Genomic DNA, 26,634 nt, shown 5'->3' with positions numbered 1-26,634 from the left:
CTCGGTCATTGGAAGGCATATCCCACTTATTTGGAGTGAGTGTCACTCAATGTAAGGCATTCCCATTCATGTCAATGGGGAAGTGTCACTTAATGAAAGGCATGTCCCACTCATTTGGAGTGTCACTCAATGGAATCTTACTCATGGAGTGAGTATTACCAGCAGTCACTCATTTGAAGACTATCATGAGGAGTATGTCGTCATTCGCATGCAGTCTCATGGGAAGTGCCACTTACTAGCATGTTGTCTCACTCATTGAAAGGCTGGCTCATATTTGGAGAGCGTATCAATCTGTGGAAGTCCATGTCTCTGTCACGAGTCTTGCTAATTACAAAGTGGTATATTACTTACATTTGCTAGGAGCAGTCTCAGGTAAAGTAGGTCAAGCTAATTTAGAGCGATTGATACTTATCAGAAGTCAGGCTCACTCACTTGATGTCTCACTTCTTAGAAGGCAGCCTGACTCGAAATCTTACTCAGAAGGCAGCCTCTTTCATTTGAAGTCATCTCACTCATTAGGAGTGTCTACAGCGAAATGGGACTTCATCATTTAGAGCATGTCTCACTCATTAGAAGGCAGCCTCACCTGCATGAAGTCAAACTCATCAAAAGGCAGCCTTACTCTCATGAAGTCTCACTCATCAGAAGGCAGCCTTACTCGCATGAAGTCTCACTCAGAAGGCAGTCTCCTTACTCATGAAGTAACAGTGAATCTCCACTTTATCCTCTGTGGCAGTCTTAGATATGAGTGTGTCACTAAGAAATCAGAATATACAATAGCATTTTTTTTTATGTCCACAACCACTAAAACAGAGATTTTTCATTGATTTGGTTCCAAATTTCAGTCATTTTGGTCCTGGTACACACTTGTTGAACGCAGACCTGTTCGCTCTCACTGACATTGTGGGTTTGCTGAGCTCGGCTCAGCTTTACATATTATTTATAATGCGTCAACATTCTGCATCGCAGTACAATAGAATGAGAGGACTAAGGAAGGATATGTGGAAACAAGGTACAGGGGGAGAAGAATTTTGGTGTGTTTCGGTTAGCTGCTTATTTATTCATATATTTAACTTCTACAAGCTCACAGAAGATAGTGGGGTCTCTGTTAAAAACCATTACATTTGGGAGACTTCCGGTGACGTCATCCAAGATGGTGGGTTAATCAGGGAGCTCTGAGAACCCTCACGCATCAAAAGATCAAAAAAGACGTTTCCCCCCCTCGAAACTGACAGCAAACAGATCCACAGGGTGTCTGAACCCCACAGCATGCCACAGAAGGCGAAAACACCAACTTCTAAAGGCGTCCCAAAAAAAATTCAGCCGCAGCAAAAACGCGGCCTAGCGGGTATGCAGGGACCCCAAGATGGCGCCGATCACCACGCGGCCGCGTCCCCGCAAAGAGAGGGAAGCACGCAGGCAGAGGAACCAACCCTGGAAAGGGAAATCACACGCTCTTACCTCGAGGAACTCCTCTCCAATATGCATGATAGGTTGCATAAGACCCTCAAACAAGAACTTAGAGAAATGGTGACAGGAATGCGGGAAGAGATAAGCGGCCTCACGCAGAGAACAGACGATCTCGAGAGTAAGCTGGAGGAATCTCTACAAGCACAAGCGGCGGCTGACGACGAGATCATGCGCCTGGGTGAGGAGGTCAGACTACTGAAAGACAGTATCGAGGACCAGGAGTACCGGGACCGGCGACAGAATCTCAGGATTCGGAATGTCCCGGAAACGGTTCTCCCTGAACAAATAAAACCTTATTTGGTCAACCTCTTCAATAATCTTTGCAAAGGACTTGACAACAGAGATCTAGAAATAGATAGGGCGCACCGCGCGTTAGGTCCCCGCTCCAATGACCCGAAGCGGAGGCGAGACATCATAGTCCGCCTCCATAGCTACTCCACGAAGGAGAAAGTGATGGCGGCGAGCAGAGAGAATAGCAACCTAACCTTCCAAAATGAGCCGGTGCAGATCTTCACTGATCTCGCTAAGATCACGATCGAGCGCCGCCGGGAACTCAAGCCACTTACTCAATCACTCCGAGAGAACAACATCCCTTACCGTTGGGGCTTTCCGTTCCGACTGGTAGTCAACAGAGGCGGGAAGCAGAGATCCATCAGGCTCCCAGAAGAGATATGCAAAAACAAGAATAAAAACCGGGCGCTTCTTAAACTAAAAATGAAACAATATCTGGTCTATATAGTGCAAGTGACAGTGATATGTAAATTTTAAATATATATCATATAATATGATAAATGACCTCCACCAATAAAAGTGAATACAATAGTGATGTGAAATACAACAAATAAAAAGCAGCTCTACACCCTTTAAACGGACTGTCCAGGTCCAGGTAGATCTTTGGTAGGTTGGTAATTTGAGCGGAGCGCTGTGTGTCTCGTGAACATGAAAGAAAAAAGTATATAATGGTGCAGATAGTATAAACAAATGAAGTCTCAAGATAACTCTGCAATGGTGGTACTCACAATTGACAATGTCAATATAAGGCGTATCAGAGACACTTCTCTCTCTGATAGGAGCCCTTTAATGGATTCCCCCTCAGAGTGGTGTCTTGATAACGTGTCAGGAAGCTTGTTTGTGGTCAGGGTTTTTACTCCCAAGGTTTATATAGAAAAGAGAGAACGCACAATAGTACAGTATGGTCTAAATAATGTATTAGCAGCAATGAATAGACATATGCATGATGCACTCACATTTCCAATATGTTTTACGTTCGAGGGAGAGGACAGCTGGTTGTAGAGAGTGCCGGTATCTCCAGGAGCGGCGGAACACTTCCGCGTGCGTCACATGTATCCGCGTCACGTCCTGTGACGTCTCGGGTTGGGGCGGAAGAAGCTGCCCTGTGGGTCCGTCTCCGTGCCAGCACCTAGCTCCAAGGATCTCCCCAGCTCAGTCACCTCCCACAGCAGATCGATTCTACGCGTTTCGCTGTGGCTTCTTCAGGAATCGGATTCTTCAGGAATCCGATTCCTGAAGAAGCCACAGCGAAACGCGTAGAATCGATCTGCTGTGGGAGGTGACTGAGCTGGGGAGATCCTTGGAGCTAGGTGCTGGCACGGAGACGGACCCACAGGGCAGCTTCTTCCGCCCCAACCCGAGACGTCACAGGACGTGACGCGGATACATGTGACGCACGCGGAAGTGTTCCGCCGCTCCTGGAGATACCGGCACTCTCTACAACCAGCTGTCCTCTCCCTCGAACGTAAAACATATTGGAAATGTGAGTGCATCATGCATATGTCTATTCATTGCTGCTAATACATTATTTAGACCATACTGTACTATTGTGCGTTCTCTCTTTTCTATATAAACCTTGGGAGTAAAAACCCTGACCACAAACAAGCTTCCTGACACGTTATCAAGACACCACTCTGAGGGGGAATCCATTAAAGGGCTCCTATCAGAGAGAGAAGTGTCTCTGATACGCCTTATATTGACATTGTCAATTGTGAGTACCACCATTGCAGAGTTATCTTGAGACTTCATTTGTTTATACTATCTGCACCATTATATACTTTTTTCTTTCATGTTCACGAGACACACAGCGCTCCGCTCAAATTACCAACCTCCCAGAAGAGATGCAAGGATTCGCCCGCGAATTGGGCCTGACGCTGCCTCAAACACGGAGCACCACGCGGAGAGAGTCGCGAGACGCAAGCCGGGAGCGGAGATCCACGCGAGCCTCAGAAAGATTGGCCGGCCAACAGGAACAGCAACCCTGAACATCCAGATGACCAGCCCGGAACACCGAGATGAGCAGCCCGGAGACCCGTAACCCAAGCCGCCCTTCCAGAGGTCATGGATTAAGCTAACACGTTGGTGCAGTCACGCTTGTTGCCGTTTTACCACCCAGCTAACCGAAGCGATCCCAGTACCACAGGGCTTTACCTGAAAGAGCCATTACCTGCACCTACGCAAACAGCACAGGCGAGTCGAGAAGCGCGGAGGCAGGAGAGGGGAAACCCAATCCACTGGTAATCTTACCGACCAGGCCCCGCTGGGAACTCCTCGACCTGCCCGTGGACACCGCCTAGACCAGGTTTGGCTGCCCCCCCCTCCCCCAGATAAACGTTAAATCTGGACTCCATATGAGAGTGCTAGCTCCGTCCCCCCGCCTCCATCAACCGGACTGCTACCGAAGCTGTAACCCTGGCAACGAGACTATACAGTACATTTCCTAGACCAAACGCCCCACAACCCCGCATCCCCTTCTCCCCCCAGCTTTCCACAAATGCAGATCAGACCCCTGTTGCCACCCAAGTGACAGCTACGTTACAGCGCCCTTCACTACCATAACACAAAACAGACCAACTCACCCCCCCATCCCATTACTGCCCCTTCCCCCCTCCCCATCCACGACCCCCCCTCACATCAGGACCCCCCCCCCCCCCTACCCATTATCCAATCTTCTCTCCCCCCCAGACCTGCTCCCCCCCCTCCCTCCCCAGACCTATCCCTCCCCCCCCCAACACACCAACCTAGAACCACAACGAATCAACCTACATCATATAACCCCTACAGCACCCCCAACCCCAAATAACCAAATATGAGCTGCATCAAAACCAACACCAACAATTACAGGAAACCATCACTGAATCCCAACCCCACCCCTCTCCCCATCGCACGCCCCCCCTTCCCATTTCCACACCAAGTCACCGTCCCCCCCCTCCCCTCCCCCCTAAACTAACCCCCGCTTACCTACACTCACGCACGGACAAATCCATAAGTCAACCCAGACACGCAGTAAGACACAGCACCTGAAACACACTACAACATGGAATCTGGTGGAGCACAAACACGTGATGTCCACACGACTCCAAACAGTGGTGCACAGACGACAGCAACCTGCACACACGCTAAAACACGACCATAGATCCACAATAACCCTTACACAGACCTATCCCCACAGGCTATCCCCCTACCCCCCACCCTTTCTCTGCTATCTCCCCAACCTCCCCCCCCCCTCAGATACAATAATAAACACGTCCGGAAATTCTGAACCCCCCCATAAAGGTCCCCCAATCTCTTAATGCAAAACAGAGACTGAGCCCACCCCAGTGTACAGGACACGTAACCGGAAACCAATGTATAACTAACATATAATGTCCCACACCAGGATGCTGTTTAAACTGAGACCACTGTGATTTCATTGTCAAAATACCACAAATGCCTATTACCACGGTGAATACCTGCTCATTTAATGTATATGTGACCCTAACCCAATTGCCACACCATCCCCTCCCTACCCCACCCCCTGACCGCCCACCACCCCTCCCCCCCTCCTACTCCCATCCCCTCCCCCCTCCCCCACCCCCCTTAGAGTTACCCAAGATAACGACCCTCTCACCTGCTGCCCAGGACTCTCAGATCGCCGCGTCCCTGGCATACACCGGTACAAGTTTAAGAGCGTAACAACGCCCAGGGCTGATCACATGACCTTACGAGGTCGCGGCTCGGCTCGGCACAAACAGAACAAACCCGTTAGACTTAACGGCGTACACCTACAGACATAGAGTAACCCCCCCCCCCCCCCATGACCCCTCCCCGAAACACCCTTGATCACTCCCCCCTCCCCCCCCCCCCGGATACTGCACCCCCCACCACAAAGGTCCCCCAGACCCCCCACACGCAGTTGCGAACGAGCCCACCCTGGTGTAGCTGTTCCACTTGCCTTTTAGCTGTGATCCAAGATATGACCAAGGTACAAATGTCTCAAATCCGGACGCTGCTGGAGATAGGATAACTGTGATCTTACTGCCAACGTATACCGTGAATGTATAGTATCACTGTGATTATGTGTACATCCTACGTATATTTGTTCCTAATATAAATGTCGCAACACCCCTACGCTACCCCCCTAGACCTCCAATGACCCCCCCCCTCCTCCTTACACCCCTCCTCCTTGCATCCTTCCCCCCCCCAACTCCCCCCCCATCCCCCCGCCCGTAGAGTAGTCACCTCCTCCCCTTCCCCCCCAGCTTTCTTAAACCCCCCCTCCCCCCTCACCCTGCCGTTCCCCTCCCCCCCCCCCTCACCCACCTAGAGGTCTACAATGAAACAACTGTATAAATAGATTATCGAAATAATAGACTGTTTACCTAACATTCAAGAGTTGCCTGTATCCATGACATGCTTTATATGTATAATGTGCAGGCGATCCCTAAAATAAGACGCCGAAAACTTTCCCCTCTACTCCCTCTGCCCCCCTCGTTCCCCCCCCCCCCCTCCCCTCTCCCCCCCTTCCGCATCTTCCCGTACCTCCCACCCCCCCCTTTCCCCGCCAGCTTCCCCCCCCCTTATGACCTACTCCCCCCCCCTCTCCCCCTAAACTCTGTGATAGTCCAATCCTACCTGGCCCCTCCCGCCCCCCCTCCTATACACCCCCCATCCTCCCCTCCTTTACCCCTCCCCCCTCCCCCCTCCCCCCCTTCTTTTCCCCCTATCAGAGAACTAAGGGCACAAACGAGTTCTTTGAAGGGAGGAAAAACAGAGAACTAGAGGGTTCGGCCCCCTAACCCCCCACACTCCCCACTGGATGCCGACACCGGAGTCAACCCCGTTGGGCTCGTTAGCCCAAAAGCCGGTCGCCCACGGACCAGGCAAATACCTGTTAGGTTCAAGCCTGAACCTCATCTTACTTTTCTCTCCACCGCTGACTCTGTCCCCCACCCCTCCTGTCCCCCACCCCTCCTGCCCCCTCCCCACCCCCCTCCCCCCTTGGCCCACTCAGCCAACCTTACAATAAAACAAGCTACCCACAGAAGTTTGCTAGGGCCGTGCCCGCGTATAGACTACAAGATCAGGACCCCCCCAGATGGGAAGAGAGGATCCCTAAAAACCAGACACACTAACACCACATATGGCCTCTAACGCCCCAGTAAAAATAGTATCGATCAACGTCAAAGGCCTTCAAAATAATAGCAAAAGGAGGCTCGCCCTCCAAGACATAAAGCAGGCTGGGGGAGACATCGTATTCCTGCAGGAAACCCACTTCACATCAGAAGGCCCCCCCAAATTTATTCAAAAAAGTGTTTCCAACATGCTTTTTCGCATCATTTAGTAGTAAAAAGCGAGGAGTGGCTATATTAATCAGACAAGGCACTCCATTCAATCATATCAAAACGACCACGGATCCAGAGGGTAGATTTCTCATGGTATATGGCTCCCTAGCGGGCTCAGCAATCGTCCTAATCAATGTATATGCCCCAAACGAAAATCAAATAGACTTTCTGAAAACAGTGCTTGAGGGCATAGACCTGGGATATCTGTCTTCGATGATAGTGGGAGGAGACCTAAACATGGTCTTTAACCCCACAGAGGACAGATCAACCACAATGGGTCACCCCCGTACAACCCACTCCCAAATCACCGGGAAAAAGTTCAGGGACCTAGTGGAGGAGTTCTCTTTAGTAGACGTTTGGAGATCACAGCATCAGGGCCAGAGAGACTATACCTTTTACTCGGCTCCTCACCAGACCTACTCACGCATAGATTACTTTCTGCTGACCAAGAACATCGTAGAGGCTGCCACGAAATCAGACATCGGCCCCATAACGTGGTCAGACCATGCCCCAATCACCTTGACCCTATCTACACCATTTGAAAAGACGTTTTCATACTCCTGGAGATTGAATGACTCCCTATTGAACCATCCCGAGATAGAGAGAGAGAGATTAGAGCCTCCCTTAAGGACTATTTCTTCTTTAACTCGGGGTCGGTGTCATCTCCGGCGATCCTATGGGAAGCCCATAAGGCGGCAATTAGAGGCAAATTTATCTCTATTGCCTCTCATAGGAAGAAAATGAAACACAAGCTAATTCTAGATCTCACCGATAGCATCTCAAAACTTGAGCAGTCCCATAAAGCTAATCCCGTAAAGAAAACTTATAAAGCCTTAACAATAGCCAGACAAAAGCTCAAAGAGACCCAAATGGAGAATGTGGAAAAAGCCCTTAAATGGACTAATCAACACTATTATGATAAGGGTAACAAGGCGGATAAGCTCTTGGCCAGCAGACTGCGTGGCATCCAAAAAAGGTCCCAAATCACAGCAATTAAGAATAGGTCTGGTGAAATACAATATAACGATAAAAAAATAGCGGCGGAGTTCACAAAATATTACACGGATCTTTATAACTTGCGACCCAAAACTGGTCGTGCAGAAACAAAAGCATCAGAAGCGATCAAAACCTACTTAGACAAATGTCAACTCCCCACCCTGACCGAAGAGGAAAATGAGATCCTCAACGCGGAGATCACAAAAGAAGAATTGGAAGAAGCGGTAAAAGCATTAAAGATCTCCAAGTCACCTGGCCCCGATGGCTTCACTAATGTCTACTATAAGAGATTCTTGCCCATACTATCCACGCATCTACTAAAAATGTTCAATCATTTTATGGAAGGAAATTCGATCCCCACTTCCATGTCCCTGGCCAACTTAAAACCAGAGACATAACATAAAACACAGACAGAGCTCAGTTTTTAGCACATCTAGTGAGACTCATACACGGTACAGTGCCTAAATATATATGGAATAACTAATAAGTAAATGGTCTTTTAGTTTGACATTTTTGGCCAAAATTGTTGTAAGCCCCTGAGCCAACGCCAAGGCAGACCACATATCAGGGGTCCCTAACGCTAATATAAATTCTTAATAACCTGTTTAATAACAGGAAGAATGATTTATAGTAAATCTGTCAATATTAGCTGTAAAGTTCTGTCTGACTGAAGCTTTTATTAACCTGTACATTACCAGGAAAAGCACTCTGTATTAGAGATGTCTCAGCCAAACTGCAAGCCAAAGTTCTGTCTGACTGAAGCTTTTATTAACCTGTACATTACCAGGAAAAGCACTCTGTATTAGAGATGTCACAGCCAAACTGCAAGCAGGCAAGTTCCCCTGAGTGGAAGATGCTATGGAGTGAGCCCATAACCAATTAAATGTGGGAGGGGGTGAGCTTAAATTAAGTAGGAGGTTGCCAACCTCCAATCAGCTATGACTAGCTGGACAAGAATTGTAAAACATACTGGACACCTAACAAGCTCCAATTAAACCCCCAAAATACCCACAACATATATATAAGCATATGAGTGTCAGAAGAGTGCTACTGAGCTGGCAATTGCATTAAAACCAGAGACATAACATAAAACACAGACAGAGCTCAGTTTTTAGCACATCTAGTGAGACTCATACACGGTACAGTGCCTAAATATATATGGAATAACTAATAAGTAAATGGTCTTTTAGTTTGACATTTTTGGCCAAAATTGTTGTAAGCCCCTGAGCCAACGCCAAGGCAGACCACATATCAGGGGTCCCTAACGCTAATATAAATTCTTAATAACCTGTTTAATAACAGGAAGAATGATTTATAGTAAATCTGTCAATATTAGCTGTAAAGTTGTGTCTGACTGAAGCTTTTATTAACCTGTACATTACCAGGAAAAGCACTCTGTATTAGAGATGTCTCAGCCAAACTGCAAGCCAAAGTTCTGTCTGACTGAAGCTTTTATTAACCTGTACATTACCAGGAAAAGCACTCTGTATTAGAGATGTCACAGCCAAACTGCAAGCAGGCAAGTTCCCCTGAGTGGAAGATGCTATGGAGTGAGCCCATAACCATTTAAATGTGGGAGGGGGTGAGCTTAAATTAAGTAGGAGGTTGCCAACCTCCAATCAGCTATGACTAGCTGGACAAGAATTGTAAAACATACTGGACACCTAACAAGCTCCAATTAAACCCCCAAAATACCCACAACATATATATAAGCATATGAGTGTCAGAAGAGTGCTACTGAGCTGGCAATTGCATTAAAACCAGAGACATAACATAAAACACAGACAGAGCTCAGTTTTTAGCACATCTAGTGAGACTCATACACGGTACAGTGCCTAAATATATATGGAATAACTAATAAGTAAATGGTCTTTTAGTTTGACATTTTTGGCCAAAATTGTTGTAAGCCCCTGAGCCAACGCCAAGGCAGACCACATATCAGGGGTCCCTAACGCTAATATAAATTCTTAATAACCTGTTTAATAACAGGAAGAATGATTTATAGTAAATCTGTCAATATTAGCTGTAAAGTTCTGTCTGACTGAAGCTTTTATTAACCTGTACATTACCAGGAAAAGCACTCTGTATTAGAGATGTCTCAGCCAAACTGCAAGCCAAAGTTCTGTCTGACTGAAGCTTTTATTAACCTGTACATTACCAGGAAAAGCACTCTGTATTAGAGATGTCACAGCCAAACTTTGGCTTGCAGTTTGGCTGAGACATCTCTAATACAGAGTGCTTTTCCTGGTAATGTACAGGTTAATAAAAGCTTCAGTCAGACAGAACTTTACAGCTAATATTGACAGATTTACTATAAATCATTCTTCCTGTTATTAAACAGGTTATTAAGAATTTATATTAGCGTTAGGGACCCCTGATATGTGGTCTGCCTTGGCGTTGGCTCAGGGGCTTACAACAATTTTGGCCAAAAATGTCAAACTAAAAGACCATTTACTTATTAGTTATTCCATATATATTTAGGCACTGTACCGTGTATGAGTCTCACTAGATGTGCTAAAAACTGAGCTCTGTCTGTGTTTTATGTTATGTCTCTGGTTTTAATGCAATTGCCAGCTCAGTAGCACTCTTCTGACACTCATATGCTTATATATATGTTGTGGGTATTTTGGGGGTTTAATTGGAGCTTGTTAGGTGTCCAGTATGTTTTACAATCCCTGGCCAACTTAGCCATAATTCATAAGGAAGGCAGAGACCCGATGCAATGTGGAAGCTATCGTCCAATCTCCCTCCTTAACAGCGACTTCAAACTATATAGCAAAATTCTGGCCAACAGGTTGAACCCCATTCTACCGAGACTGATTAACATCGACCAAGTTGGATTCGTGTCAGGCCGACAGGCCTCGGACAATACACGAAAAATAATCAACATTATTGAGCATATCCACCTAACAGGCACCAAAGCAATATTACTCAGCCTAGACGCAGAGAAGGCGTTCGATAGGATCGACTGGCTATTTTTAGACCATACTATGCGCAAATTTGGCTTTCGAGACGCATATCTAGAAGGGGTCCGCAGACTTTACCAAGATCCATCCGCGACGGTCAAATTACTGGGTAGTGACGCCCAGAGCTTTGGCATCCAAAATGGCACGAGACAGGGGTGCCCCCTGTCCCCTCTCCTCTTTGCACTAACAATAGAGCCTCTCGCAGCTACGATTAGAAATAACGTAGATATTCAAGGGATAAAAATTGGACGTACTCACTACAAAATTTCCCTGTTCGCAGATGATATAATTTTAACACTTTCGAGACCCCAGATTTCCCTCCCGAATTTACAAAAAGAGCTTTCAGACTTCGGAGCGATATCGGGTTATAAAATTAATAACGATAAATCCGAAGCACTGAATCTCAACCTGCCGGAGCCAGAGATGAAACTCCTCAAACTAAATTTTAACTACAGATGGTGCTCCTCCTATATCAAATATTTGGGAGTAAAGATATCGGGGAACTACCATTCCCTATACCAACACAACTACCTCCCCCCCCCCCCTCAGATAGAATAATAAACACGTCCGGAAATTCTGAACCCCCCCATAAAAGTCCCCCAATCTCTTAATGCAAAACAGAGACTGAGCCCACCCCAGTGTACAGGACACGTAACCGGAAACCAATGTATACCTAACATATAAATGTCCCACACCAGGATGCTGTTGAAACTGAGACATATCGCCGCCGCCGCTCCTAACGGCTGCCGTTCCCCGGCCGCTGCCCGTGCCCGCTGCCATGCCGCGCATGCGCAGTTGTGATGGCACCTCTGACAGACGCCATCATGCTCAGAAGCGGCGGGCAGTGGCGCTGTTCCCCCCCACACGCACGCTGCCATGCCGCACTGCACCCCGTCACCCACAAACTGCGACCCGCAGGCACCTGCACAGACATGACAGGCAGCTGCCGGTGCGGCTGGGACAGCAGAGACCTCACGACCAGGACACCCCCCCCCTTTCCTAACCCGAATGGGACCTCCCTCTGACCTCTAAAGCTCCACCAGACACCCAGCAGTATTATAATAATCTGTCTTCTGTTTCCTGCTATCGCAACATGACTCCTCCTCACCATTGACCCCTCCATAAGGAGGTCGGAGATAGTTGGTGGGTGAGAACCAGAGGTACAACCTTCCCCCACCCCTCTCTCCCCCATTACCCCCTCTATTCCTCCCCCCACACCGGTATCATGGTGTTCCTCCCCGGGGGGGGGGGGCAGCTACAGTCACACATGGGCCTCCTCGCCGTCCCCCCTGCCCTGATCCCCGGCACTGCGGGGCAACACAACCTGTGCCCATCCCTCCTCCGACCACACTGATAAATCCACACTGAGGGAGCTATAGACAGCGCGCAGTCCTGCCTTCTCTGCCACCGTGATCTGAGGTGCAGGGGGTGAGGGGAGGTGTAGGGGGTGATGTGAGGTGAGGAGGTGCAGGGGGGTGATGTGAGGTGTGGAGGTGTAGGGTGATGTGAGGTGCAGGGGGGTGAGGTGAGGAGGTGTAGGGGGTGATGTGAGGTGTAGGGGGGTGATGTGAGGTGTAGGGGGGTGATGTGAGGTGTAGGGGGGTGATGTGAGGTGCAGGGGGGTGATGTGAGGTGCAGGGGGATATGCGAGGTGCAGGGGGATATGCGAGGTGCAGGGGGATATGCGAGGTGCAGGGGCATATGCGAGGTGCAGGGGCATATGTGAGGTGCAGGGGGGGTGCGCATACATCACACACATTCACACGCACACACACAGTCACACTCACACACACACACACACATGAGGAATTCACGCTTAGTGCAAATAGCAAATACAGGGGATGTGTGCCGAGCACGCACGTTCTAAGTCCAAATTTATTTGCGTTTTGTCAATGAAATTGTATTTTGATTTTTAATTAAAACATCACAAACACAATTTCTGTGACAAAAGTCAAAGAAGTTTCACTTACTATGCGCGTGCACAGCACACAGCTTTTTTGTGTTTTTCTGTGCGGCTTTGGTGTTGGCGTCCACACGTCCCTCCAGGTCACTTGTCCGCGCTCCCAGGCTCCCGATCTCCTTTCGGAGTTCTTTGATCTCTGCCTGCAGGGGAGACTTCAGATCTGTATAGAGGTGCTTGAAGTCGCAGCGCCTGACCGGTAGTAGCCCCTGTGCCTCTCGTGCCTCTACCTCTCCTTCTTCCTCCAACTCAGAGCCCGTTCGGGAAGCAGGCGCCATTACTGAGGCTGCCCTGCTGTTTCTCCCTCCGCCGAAGTATTCGGGTAGGCCCTTCTTCCTAGGGTTTTTTTAGACATCCTTGTCCCTTCGGCACTTATGTGTGATGTTTTGGTGCGGGAAAATGTTGAGTTGAAAGTTATTTATTTAATTATTTTCGGAGCGGGTCTCGGAGCTATGGGGTTAAGCGGCCATGCTCCTTGACGTCGCGCAAGCGCCTCTCCAAAAAGGCCTTTTTAACCAAAATCCTAATTCCTTTACAAACTTATCGTCTGTTTTTAAAAAAAAAATATTTAAATAAAAGCAGCGTTACCCTCGGTTTGTGCACAGGTAGTGGTACTCCGCTCCCCCTGGTACCATTGCAATTCTGCTGTTTACACACATCAGAACCACTAAGATGTCAGCGTCTAAGGACCCAAATTAGTGATGGTTTTTAGGGGTTGTGGACTCCCAAAAATATAATTTTAATGGGAAAATGCTGATTTCCAGCAGTAAGACATTGAAGTCTAAGTCGCTGATGCTAAAAAACAGTAAGACTGACCCCAAGTCAGTGAGACGTTCAGTAAATCAAGGAATACTACTAATACCCCTTCCTATTAATGCTCCATACTACCTGAACGAAACACAGCCCTGGACCACTTATCAATTATGACATCATAACCAAGCTGACACGCCCCTTTGCACAGAACTCCCACATTGGGTGCATCCTCTCATTGGAGAAGAACTACACATCACTAAACGGAAACCATGGTTGGGTGAGAAGCTCTGTGGGGTTTGTCCAGCTATTTGTTGAAATTTTTATGTAACTCAATGGAGAATCTGATGTAATTGGCTAGGACCTTTTTGAGGGATTGTCTTATCAGTGATAGACAAGCTCTGGCTCCTATGATTGTATAAAGTTTTCACACGTCATTTAGTGTATGTATATCTTTATATAGCGGCATCCATGTACATAGCACATTACAGCTTTTTATACAGGACATAATAGGAATAAGACATTAGGAAAAGCAGTCCCCCCGAAGAGCTTACAATCTAAGTGGTAAGTAGGGAGAAGTTACAGAGATACTGTAGTAGGAGGTTGTTCTGGTAAGTGCGTCAGCAAGGGGTCATGGTAAATGCATATATGTTTAGTATCAGTTAACCGAGCTACATATATACATCGTTAAAGATATGTGTTTTAATATGGGACTTAAAGGCGGAAAGAAGGTGCTAGTCGGATATTTAGGGGAAGGTCATTGCAGAGGACTGGGGCAGGGAGTGAGGTTTTAGGTGGGGAGAGATTACAGTGAGATGTAAGAGGGGTCGAAGAGAGTATAGTGAGATGTAAGGAGGGGCAGAAGAGGGTATAACCTTAAAAGTGAGGAGGAGAATTGTGTAAGTTATAGAGGATTTGATAGGAAGTCAGGAGAGGAATTTCAGCAGGGGAGACGCTGAGACAGATTTAGGAAATAGAGTGATTCTTGCAGCAGCGTTTAGGATAGATGGTAGGGGAGGCAGGAAGGCTGATAGTGGACTGTTGCAATAGTCGAGACGGGAGAGAATGAAAGTGATTGGAAGAGGTTCTCTCCATGCAGTAAATTGCATTTCTGCAATACTTTGCTGGCTCTTTTAGCACTGAAGGTTTTATAAAGATAGTCCTACATAGCAAAACATTGTTTTAAAATAACAATGTAATCCGCGTTCTTAAAACGGTTAATTCACCCTAGAAGTAAAAATATTCAGTTATTTTTGCTTCCTGTGTAAAAATGAATTTGACTATTTTCCCAGGTTCAATATAATTTTTGGGCTATGGCCCCAGTGCTCACTACTGCACGCGCTCCTGGCGGCGCATGCACAGATTACAGCCGCGATCTGTAGGGGAGCGATGGGATGCGTGGGGGGGCACGGCCATGGCGAGGCATATCTGCCCTTCCATTGCCTGCCCGCCGAGCACGTGGCTGCGGCACGGGAAGACAAAATTCTTGTCTTCCCTGCGGGCGGACGCACCATCGTGAGATGGGAGCGCACACACAAGGAGCTACTGGAGCCTGCCTGACTAGAGATGTGTGTCTGGTGTGCGGCACGCGTGCCACCGTGAACACTGCGGACCCGGCCTTATCGTATCTAATCATACTGTTCTCCATCGCTTTGGCTAATAACAGCAACATTATTAGTTTAACCAAAACACCCAAAGGAAAAAAGTTTGAGTCAACAATTTTATGGTACCCACAGGCAAATTTACACACAGTCTAATCACAAAAGATAAAGTTCGTAAAAACACTACGTTCCTATTGAGATATTTAAAGCTTAACCAAAAAAGTGTGTGTGTGCTGAGCACTCGCATTTTAAGTGAAACTTCTTTGTCTTTTGTCACTATTTTGTCACAAGAATTGTATTTGAGATGGTGATGTTTTTAATTAAAGATCAAAACACAGTTTTTGTGCCAAAACGCAAAGACATTTGACTTAGAACGCGTGTTTTAGCTATTTGCACTTCTATATTTATAGTAACTTTGAATTCCTTGTGTGTCTCAGTCAGTGTTTGTGTTTCAGTCAGTGTGTGTGTGTCCAGTCAGTGTATGTGTGTGTGTGTCAGTCAGTGTCTTTCTTCTCCCTCCCCCAACGTCACTGATGGCCTCTTCTGCCAGCAGTGACTTCATTTCCGTTATGGAATTTTGTTACAATTCAAGGGATTTTTCCTATCAAAACTCTAGGTGCCAGCAAAGAAGTTTCACTTCAAAAAGTAATTTTAAAATGCTATTGTCACGTTATGGCACACCTGTGAGCACGTGACCTGCATATGGGACAAGGGTTAATACACAGCTATCTAGCTAGCCCACTTTTCACCTTCGCAAAGGTCACTCAAATGAACAATATCTCCCCTCAATCCGTCCCTATATACCACCTGTCACGGAGAGCACACAAGTGAGTACGTGACTTAGATATGCAACCATGGTTAATACACGGCTACTCGAGCCAGCTCACCTTTCTCCTGCGCAAGGTACTTTTAAGGAGTTAATATGAACCCCTTACTCAATTGCAATCATATCTATCCGCTTCCACCACCCAAGAAATTATGCAAAATATGCAATTTATATGGATCTGCCAGGATCCAAGGTCCCTCTTTATTATAGAAAGAACTACTGTATGCACTTAACACACACATCTGTTGTAGTAAAATATGTGTGAAAATGTAAATTGCTCTACAGAGCATGCAACAGTTCATTCAGAGCCCCAAAGCATCACTTATAAAATAATTATTTAATATATATAACAAATACAGTGCTTCAATTACAGAAAAAGGATTACAAGAACATACAGGTACATTAAATGCAGAACAGTTTCTTAAAATAATAGGATAAAACAGAAATCCCTATACAGTACGTTACCATATGTCATAGGTTTTTCCGGCAGAGAGGTCACTGGTGTAGACAGATGAAAATTCACGTGTTTGTGTAACGGGTGCTCACCACAACAAGACGGGACCGCGAGGCTGAGGTGGGGATGTTGGTATAAACCGACCTCCGGCCGCGTGAGCGTGTGTGGAGTGCAGAGTGATAGTCGTATAGCCGGGTAAGGGTTGGAGAAGTGAGGATAGTCGTAACACTCGCCATGGTCAGGGGTTGGAGAAGTCAGATGGTCGTAGAGGGTAGCCGGGGTCCAGGAGCGGAGAAGGTAGAGGTCCAGGTGCAAGCCGAGGTCGATGTGCGTAGAGAGAAGTCGGGGGTCCAGGTACAAGCCGGGGTCGAAACACAGAGAGACAAGAGGGGGCCAAGAATGCACAAGGCAACAGATGCTTTAGGTAAGCACTATGTTCAGGAACGAATAATTATGCTCAGCCAATTTGCCAGAGGGCTGACTGAGTATATAAAGGGCAGGTGACCAATGAGCAGCTAAAAGCAGCTGCCAGAGATTTAGCATAAAATGCCCACACGTAAGCAGGCACCCATTGGTAGAGCGGAGGCGGAGTGAGCCGCAGGTGCAGGGGATCCTGGGTTAGTGTCGAGTTAGGGATTAACCCCTCGCATGCTCTTCATGACACGGCGCCGGTGTGTGGTTTCCTGCGGCGTGGTGCGTCACCCGCGTCGTCACGTGACACGGTGGCGGAGCTTAAGCCCGAACCTGGAGGTATCCCCCTGTATGATGATGCGGCACCTGTGGGTAGTTTCTCTGGTCAGTGGCGCGTCACCCGTGTCGTCACGGGGCATGCCGTGGGGGCGGGACCTGGCGCCGATCCTCACAGTTTGATCCTAAACACACCTCTGTTGAATTCTGATTTCATAACTCCAGGGCAAGACCTATATACCATTCTTCTCTCATTGAAACCAAATAAGCCCAACCCTGTCGTAAATCAGCTACTAGGTTGACGGTTTTACGACTTACAAACAACCCTGCTCTAAAAAGGCGTTTAAAATCTTGACTCAATATATAAACACTCATAACTTAATTTTCCCAATACTTAGACAGGCGCCATATTTACGGCTGCGTCCGTGATCTCCACACGCCACAGCCTAATTGTTACGCCGGAGTAGCCCGCGGACCAGACCTGTCCCTAGAACTGAGGTGGCAGGTATGAATACACACACCAACAGACTGAGGGACGTGTCCGGGTTGTGGTATTGAGTGGTGCCAGGCCACATGGGGAGTATTGCGTGAATACTTGCCGGTACCGGTTTTTCCAGAAGAATGGTCGTTTGTCACGGTTGTGCTCGCCACAAACCAGGACCGGACCGCGGGGCTGAGGTGGGGTTATATAATCACCGACCTGAGACCACGTACTCGGATCCGGATTGCGCAGTTCTTGTCGTACGTAGCAGGGCCGAGACTGGAGAAGGCAGCATAGTCGGTGGACGAGCCAGGGTCAGGATTGGAGACATCAGGGAGAATGTTATCCAGGCGGAGTTTTGGCAACGGGTAGTCAAGTAGATCCCGCTTCAGCGCAATAGCTGCAGGACGGGAGGCGGGTGGCGACCGCGGCCCATGGTACCAGTCTCAGCAAGGAGAAGGTTGACTGGAGTGGGCACACCGCCTGGCAGCACTGGTAAACCAGTGCTTCAGCACAGAAGTGCAAGGCAGGCCTCTGCAAGGAGAGAGAGCAGCAGGCCTCAGGACTTAAATGGCAGGCCTCTGTTATGGGAAGGTAGCAGGCCTCAGGGAACAGGGAGCTGAAGGAAACGCTGGAGATCCACCACTTCAGCACAGGAACCAGTACACTGCCTCTGCAATGGAGAGAGAGAGAGCAGCAGGCCCCAGGAACCAGTAGTCAGGCCTCTGTTATGGGAAAAGCAGCAGGCCTCAGGGAACAGGGAGCTGACGAAAACGCTGGGGATCCACCGATTCAGCACAAGAACCAGGACACGGCCTCTGCAGTGGAGAGAGCAGCAGGCCCCAGGAACCAGGAACATGAACTAGGACAATAACAGAGTTAGTAATGAGAGAGAACAAGCCATGGGCTTGTGGCAGAACACTTGGTAACATCCAAGAAGGATTATGCTCGGCAGAGAAGCATTGTGGGAATGCTGTAATTAAAGGTCAGCGAACTAATAGCAGAAGGGGCGTGTGACAGCATTGCTTTAATGACTGAACCCAGGCTGGGGCTGCAGTAATAGCTTGCACAGCTGCAGTAGATATTAGGGGGAGTGTTCCAGGACTGCACAGGTCTGTAAGGCAAGGTAAGCAGTAAACTGAGGTGTGGATTCCTTACATCGTTACCGTGATCAGGGGTAGGAGAAGTATGGAAGAATCGAGGTGAGAGCCTTGGTTGATGAGAGCCAGAAGGTACGTAAACAGGAACAAGCCGAAGTCGAAAGCCAAAGGAAAGTCTGCCAAGCCGCGTCAAAACCGAGAGAATCAAAGAACAAGCAATGGGAATCACCCATACAGAACTATGACGAGCGAGGAAGCACAGGACAGAGAGGGTATATAAAGCTGGAACAGCCAACCAGGAGAGGGGGCATGCCTGGAGGATCCCAGGGAGCTTCAGCGCAGTGGCTGCTGTTCTTAGAGCCCAGGTGACACTCGGCAGGAGCCAGATTGTAAGCGTGCGGTGTTTGGGGGCGGAGCCTGAGCGGAGGTAAGTTCAGGGGCTGTTGTGAGTGCGCTGTAAGTCTGACGTGCGCATGAGAAGAAGCAACGTGGGGTGCACGCGGAGCGGCGATTCCACGACGAAGGCTGCGGCGTAGAGCATGGGGAAAGTTCCTCATGGAGCGTCCTACCATACCGAGGGGTAAGCGATGCAGCTGAAGGAGGCTTGCGTGGTAGTAGCGGAAGGGTCTGCACAGTGTAAGGAGAGAGCCGTGAGCTCCGCCTGTGGTGCTGTGTGCTCACATTCCTAATAGTACCCCCTATTCAGGATCGGCCTTGGGACAATCTAAGAACGGCTTCTCCAGAAATCTCCTCCTAAAAGCCTTCAGGAGGCTGGGCGCATGGATGTCTTTGAGCAGAACCCAAGACCTCTCCTCGGGTCCGAAACCCCTCCAGTGTACCAAAAACTGAAGCTTCCCCCTGGAAATGCGGGAGTCCAGTAAGGCTTGTACCTCGTACTCTTCGTTATTGAGTACCGTGACTGGGTCTGCTTGCTGATCTGGAGATACAGGATAGTGGTCAGCGCAAGCTGTCAATCTCAAAGGTAAGAGAGACAATAGTATATGCAAATAGTTAATACATGCAGTAATTTCACAATGTGGTATCGGGGGGAGGGGGAGGGGAAGGGATGGATATATATGAATATTAAGGCAATATAGAAACAACTCACACGGCCTTGTGTGAGCCCCTTCCCTCAGAGTGATGTTCTTTAAGATGTCAGTCTGATTAGGGATGGTAAATAGAATCAGTCCCGTCTTCTCAGTGTTCCCCAAAATAGCTGTGGTGAGCGAATGGCTCCTCTCCCAAGTACCCAAATGTGGAGAATGGGCAGAGCCTGGATTAGCATAAGCCAAAGATTTAATTGTGTCAAAAGCACATAAAACATAAAGCACTCACACGGCATAAAAAGCCCAGTACAGCCGCGGATCGATCCGACAGATCCACTCCTTCCCGGTGAGCTCCCGCGGGCGCGTCCAACTGCATCTTGCATCTGCATCCAAGGGAATCTTGCCGGAAGTACGGCAGCCGTCTGGGTCCAAAAGACAACGAGCACCGGCAGGGAACTACGTGTTTCGCAAATTAATGCTTCATCAGGTTCCTGCCGGCTGCTCGTTAACACTGCTAGATATAGGCACAGAAATCACTTAACAAAATTAGGTAATTTGCTGCACCCCTGGGTGTGACGTATAATTGTCCAAATGGCTCTTGTATATGTTAAAACTATATGTCAAGGGCCATTAGTCTTAATATAAACACTTTCTCATATTCAGAGTTGGACAAGGAAAGGGGGGGGGCAGAGAGCAGAGGACTGTAAGGGCACCTAACAGAGTAGTGTATGGTATTTTTATCGTCTATTCCATATGAGTGTTGGAAACCACAAAGCTAAAGCCTGGCTGAACATACATTTACCTGAAATCACAAAGTGTGAGAACAGTTCACTCTTGTGGGCAACTGGTACATATAAGAGAATAGCCATAACTGCTCCTCCATCTAGAATGGCGTTTGAAACTGGAGCCAATAAAACCAATATTTGAGCACCACATAAAATTCACTCATGTTAACATGCCTTCCTGGCTACATGCCGGGTAGTATATGTGGAGACATCTCACCCTCAAACTGGTCTTATCGAATTACTTGCAAATGAATAGATTACTAAAACACTTTCATAGAAATATAAAGGGATGTGACAATAAAAAATGGCAAATAAAAATACAAATAGCAGATAAATATCCACTGTGCATCAATAAAATTCTTATACAAGAATATTAAAATGTATTTTTTATATAATATTTCTAAGAAATTCCCCCAAAAATTGTTTGCATTATTTTCACAAAGTTATACAGATTTTTTTGTAAGAGATAAACGGCGAATGTTGAGTGCCTGAGGAGAAATGGGGAGAGCACAAAGACATAATCAAGACTCATGGATGTCAAAATGTGTCAGTGGGGGTGTAACGGGAGTAATCCCTGTTCAAGTAATGTGCCTTTAATCTAGCAGTGTGGTGGTTAACTGCTGGTAGTCAATTAATAAACACCACCTGCCTGATTTAGATTGCTTACAAAAGCCTGTCTTGTGAGACAGGAAGTGACTCCTTAGCTCACACCTGAGCTGAACTTTCGAGACAGAGCAGAGATTGTCTTTGACTCTCACAAACAGTCTTGAGCCCTGCCAGAAGAGTCAGCAGAGCTGTTTTCAAGACACAGGGAAAACTTCTAAACCAGAATGCTGACACACCCTGAGGGAAGGGAGCTGAACCAGGAACAGAGGAGATTTTCCCTCCAAGGAACAGATAAGACTTTCACTCTTAAGAGACTTCTTATATCTGCTTATTTCATGCTATGTGTTTGGGGCTGGGAGATATGCTTAACTTAGGGAGTTGTGAATTAATTGCATAGTATTTCACTAGAAATACTCCCAGGTGAATAGAAGCTTTGTTCCCCCCCCCCCCTGTGTTTGGATGGTTTCCTGATGAAAAGGAAAAGGCACAATAAAGCCTTGTTATAATTTCACCTTACAAAAGTCTCCAATTGTGTACCTCTGTGAACGTCCGTCTACAGGGGGCATAAGTAATTTTATTGAAAGGCCCCAATATCAATCTCAATGTTCAGGCCTAAAGGCGCCAGGGTTTTTAACTTGAAAATCCAAAGGGTCTCCTTCCTAGCCAGATGAGTTAATCTGTCTCCACCCCGCCAGTTGGGGGGAACTTGTTCTATCGCCCTAAATGATAGGCCCGATGGATCTCCAGCGTGTATTAAAGCAAAGTGTTTAGATACACTATGTGTCATAAGTCGTCGCCTGATGTTGCCCATGTGTTCCAGTATGCGGACCCTCAGTGGTCTACTGGTACGTCCGACATACTGGAGACCACACGGGCAACACAACATATAGACGACGAACTCCAAGCGACAATTAATAAAATGCATAGTCTTAAATTGTTCTCCTGCTGTGTTTGAGACAAAATTGATCTTCTCATCTGAGCCCTGCTTGCAAGCTTTGCAAGTAGTACATTTAAAATAGCCCTTTTTGTTAGGTAGCCAATTGAATTCCCTATTAGTGACCTCTGATTTAAAAAGGCTAGGGGCTAGTTTGTTCTTTACATTGTCTGCCCGCTTAAAAATAACTTTCGGTTTGTCTGGAAGATAATCCCTTAGTGTAGAGTCACCCTGGAGAAGATGCCAATGTTTTCTCAAAATTGATTGTATTTTTCCAGAATCTTGATTGTATTGGGTTATAAATGTAGCATCAAACTCCCCTTTTAATTGCTTAGAATTGGTTTTAAAGATATCTTCACGTCTCAATGCCCCTGTCTTTCTAATTGCTTCGTCCATGGTGTCATTATCATATTTCTTTGTGATAAACCTATTCTTTAGGATCTCTGCCTGTTCTCTAAAAACTCTGTCATCACTACAGTTGCGCTGTACACTCCAGAATTGGCCCGGGGGTATTTTCGTGAGCCATCTCCTATGGTGGCAACTATACCTTAATAAGTAAGTTTTGCAATCTACCTGCTTAAAGAAAGCCTTGGTTTTTAGCTGGCTATCCTCCACATAAATCGTTAGTCCACTGATTCAAAACTGCGGTAGGACGTAAATGCAAGATTAATCTCGTTATTGTTAATATAGTCTAAAAATAACGTAAGGATATCATCACTCCCCTTCCAAATAAAAAAGATATCATCTATATACCTCCGCCATAGGACCAGGTCTGCGCCAAATTCATGGGTGGACCAAATAGTGTCCTGTTCCCAGATGTGCTTGCTGATCTGTTTGGGGAAAAAATGATTGGCAATGTGGGGTTTTAATAGCGAGGCATGAAAAAGTCTGGTATCCTCATGGAGGATGGTAGTTTAAGGCGAAACACCACTGGGTTAATCTGCTCCACGACGGGAAAGGGGCCCAAAAACCTAGGAGCCAATGTGGCTAACACAACGACTCTGGACTCCATTCTTCCCCCCGTGTACCTCCCTTTCCGCGCGGTCTTTAACAAGGTCCACTGAAAACAATTGCCTCCTCACCTGTCCTACGACTCCCCCATCGATTTGGTCCCAGGATGCATCTTGCCCAAGTCCAAGACTTACCCATGAGAAGAAGCAACGTTGGGTGCGCGCGGAGCGGCGATTTTGTGCCGAAGGCTGCGGCGTAGAGCGTGGGGAAAGTACCTCATGGAGAGTCCTACCATGCCGAGGGGTAAGCGATGCAGCTGAAGGAGGCTTGCGTGGTAGTAGCGGAAGGGTCTGCGCAGTGTAAGGAGAGAGCCATGAGCGCCGCCTGTGGTGTTGTGTGCTTGTGACGATAGCCTGCCACAGGTATTAAAGAGTTACACAAATACTTGGCTGAACTGAACGAGTCTTAGATATAATAAAGTATATTTATTCCTTTGGATAGGTGAACACACGAATAATACAGTAACAAACAAGAAGTACACTTACTTTGGGGTTGGGGAATGAGAAGTATGAAGCATAGCAATTCTCTCGCAATCAGGTAGCAATCAGATGATATTTTGAAGACAAAGGATACAGGGGAACAACAGTTTATAAACCTTTTGTGCCCTATCCTTAACATTGAGTACCGTGGATTGGTTTTCAATTACCTCTAGCCACTCGTTAACGTGGGAACACAATTTGACTCATGCCCCCTGCTAGTTGGTACATGCGCAGTAGAGCTCTGGGGTCTCATTTCTATAACCCCTCCTCTACATCAGGAATGCCAGCTAGTCTACCAATTTGGGATTCTGGCAGGATATTCTTTGTTTGTGAGGTGTGAAATGGAACACTTGAAGACTGCTCTGGTTTGAGTAATCTCCGCCCTCATGCAAACAGTGGAGGTGACAAAATCCTTTGAAACATACTCAAGTCTTAGACATTGGGTCGCCTTTCTGGCCATATGCTACCCTGGTATGCAAAGGAATTTCCTCTGGGTTTTACCCATACCTTGAAATACAGTATGTTGGATAAAACATGAACATATTAAAATATCCGGTTCCTTTGGGTCCAGCAGGTCCAAACTCCCCAGTTCTCAATGCCGGAACTGGGACACCCTATGGTCCAATTTGCGACTTGCTACGACCTTGGGAACCGGAGATACAAAAATACACTTAAAACCGTTTGACATTTTAATACACAAAACTCCGCTGTAAATTAAATCACGGTTTTTCACTAAATCCCCATTGAAAACAACGGGCTTCGCCGCCATAGGCTTTCAATGGCAAACCGCCGCCGTTGGCGGCTATGGGAATCCCCGCCATAGACTTTCAACGGGGCGATGCCGCCGTTGAAGTCAATGGGGTTTTTCCGCCGTAGCCGGTCAATAGGGTTTGGCCGCCATTGGAGTCTATGGGGAAAATCCCGAACTTTCAAGGGGGTCCATACTCCGTCGAGTTGGTCCAAGAGGGTCAAGGATGGTTCTGCAGCGATGCCGGAGCAGTGGCTACAGATACCCCAAACCCTGATCCTCTGGGCCCTCCGTAACCGGAGCTATGGATTACCAAATTTCAGCTTTTGACACTTAGCCGTTTTCCTGAGCTGTTTCTGCTGCCGCCATTGGAACCTATGGCGCGGACCGCTCTTCTCGGTTCGACCCTTATCGGGGGTCCAGGATACGGGGACGCGGTTGTGGTCGAGTGGGGGGAGGTCTAGGAACTAGGGACAGAAATAATTTTATTTCTAGGTGCCCTAGAACTGTTTATTCCCACGCCACTTGTAGTTGAACTTGACTTGTAAATGATCAAAGCTCTCCTATTGAAAATGTATCCGCTTTGCAGTTAAGCGGTTTGGACGGCAGCCAACTCGTTCCTGGAAAGCTCTCTCGAGGATTTCTCAATTGAAGTCAATGAGCCCATTAACTTTCAATGGGAAACCGCCGCTCTCCCTCTCGGACGCCATCTGCTGGTCTTCTCAGGAACAGGACTCACCAGCAAGATTCGCCATTGAAAGACATGGAGTTCCAATGGCGGCCTATGGGAGCCTGCAAAATGGTGCCTGAAAAGGCGGGAAATTTACACAAAGGGCTATAATCACTATACCACTATTAACCCTTGTGCTCCCGGATGGATCCCAGTGTGTGTGTGATGCAGACACTGATTAACCAGATGTTACAATAAAACTGGGGGAGCAGGGAAATACACATTACATGTCATAACAGGAGTTAAATCGCAGTTCTGGGTCTCAGCCCAGTTAACCCCTTGTCTCCCTGGTGAGGTCAGGGGATGGCCAAATGGGGTGTAACCCCTTTAATCTCGGGCCACCCACTTTCTCCCTCTACACCTCCCCTTCTTAATGGGTGACCTGTGGCCCACTGGCCCTAACGGGGAGTGGGACACTGCTGGCACCATTAATGAATTCAGTCTCAGAGGGATAGTCCTGGCGTGAAAGTCCATCGGCATTGCTGTTTTCACTGCCCTTTTTGTGTTGAATGGTAAATTCAAATTCTTGCAAAGCCAAGCTCCATCTCAGCAACTTGGCATTCTCCCCTGATACCCTCTGTAGCCAACTCAGGGGATTGTGGCCTGTGATGACCGTGAAAGCCCTCCCATATACATTGGGCTGGAGCTTTTTGAGTGCCCACACAATGGCCAAGCACTCCTTCTCAATGGTGGCATATGCCACTTCCCTGGGGAGCAGTTTGCGGCTGAGATACACCACAGGGTGCTCTTTGCTGTCGTCCCCACCTGGCTCAACACAGCCCCCACACCAAAGTCTGAGGCATCAGTTTGTATAAGAAAATGCTTGGTATAGTCTGGGGCAGCCAGTATAGGGGCTCCAGCAAGTGCAGTTTTCAGGGCCTGGAAAGCAGTTTCACAGGCAGGAGTCCAGGTAATAAGCACAGGCAGTTGCTTCTTGGTCAGATCAGTCAGGGGTTTAGCCAGGGCGCTGTACTGTGGGACAAATTTCCTATAGTACCCTGCGGTGCCCAAAAATGCCATGACCTGTTTCTTGGTTTTTGGAACAGGCCACTCAACTATGGCTTCTACCTTGGCTGGCTCTGGTTTGAGATGCCCTCCACCCACCCTGTGCCCTAAGTACAGGACTTCTGCCATCCCTGCCATACACTTAGTGGGTTTTAAGGTAAGCCCAGCCTCCCTGATCCTACCCAGCACCGCAGACACATGTCCTGTGTGGGATTCCCAGGAATTACTAAAGACAGCAATGTCATCTAAGTAAGCCCTGGCATAGCTCTGCATCCCTTCCAGTAACCTATTGACCAGGCGTTGAAAGGTAGCCAGGGCATTCTTCATCCCAAATGGCATCACCAAGAACTCATAGAGGCCACTTGGAGTGATGAATGCTGACTT

At 47.6% G+C, this 26,634-nt stretch overlaps 1 protein-coding gene across 1 annotated transcript in view; it reads left to right on the top strand.

The window, feature by feature from the left end:
• The first annotated feature begins 1,269 nt into the window (after nucleotides 1-1,269).
• The window catches only part of AKNAD1 (AKNA domain containing 1), a 126,200-nt gene continuing 100,835 nt past the window's right edge, over nucleotides 1,270-26,634 (top strand). Inside the window, exons 1-3 of the mRNA XM_075615500.1 lie at nucleotides 1,270-2,214; nucleotides 8,009-8,305; nucleotides 22,164-22,188. Coding sequence (XP_075471615.1) covers nucleotides 1,270-2,214; nucleotides 8,009-8,305; nucleotides 22,164-22,188 — 1,267 coding nt within the window. The remainder of the gene's footprint in view (nucleotides 2,215-8,008; nucleotides 8,306-22,163; nucleotides 22,189-26,634) is intronic.

This window comes from Ascaphus truei, chromosome 10, assembly GCF_040206685.1.
Source record: "Ascaphus truei isolate aAscTru1 chromosome 10, aAscTru1.hap1, whole genome shotgun sequence".
In the NCBI taxonomy this organism is placed as follows: domain Eukaryota; kingdom Metazoa; phylum Chordata; class Amphibia; order Anura; family Ascaphidae; genus Ascaphus; species Ascaphus truei.
The sequence above is the reverse complement of the archived record's forward strand: the minus strand, read 5'-3'. Positions and strand labels throughout refer to the sequence as shown.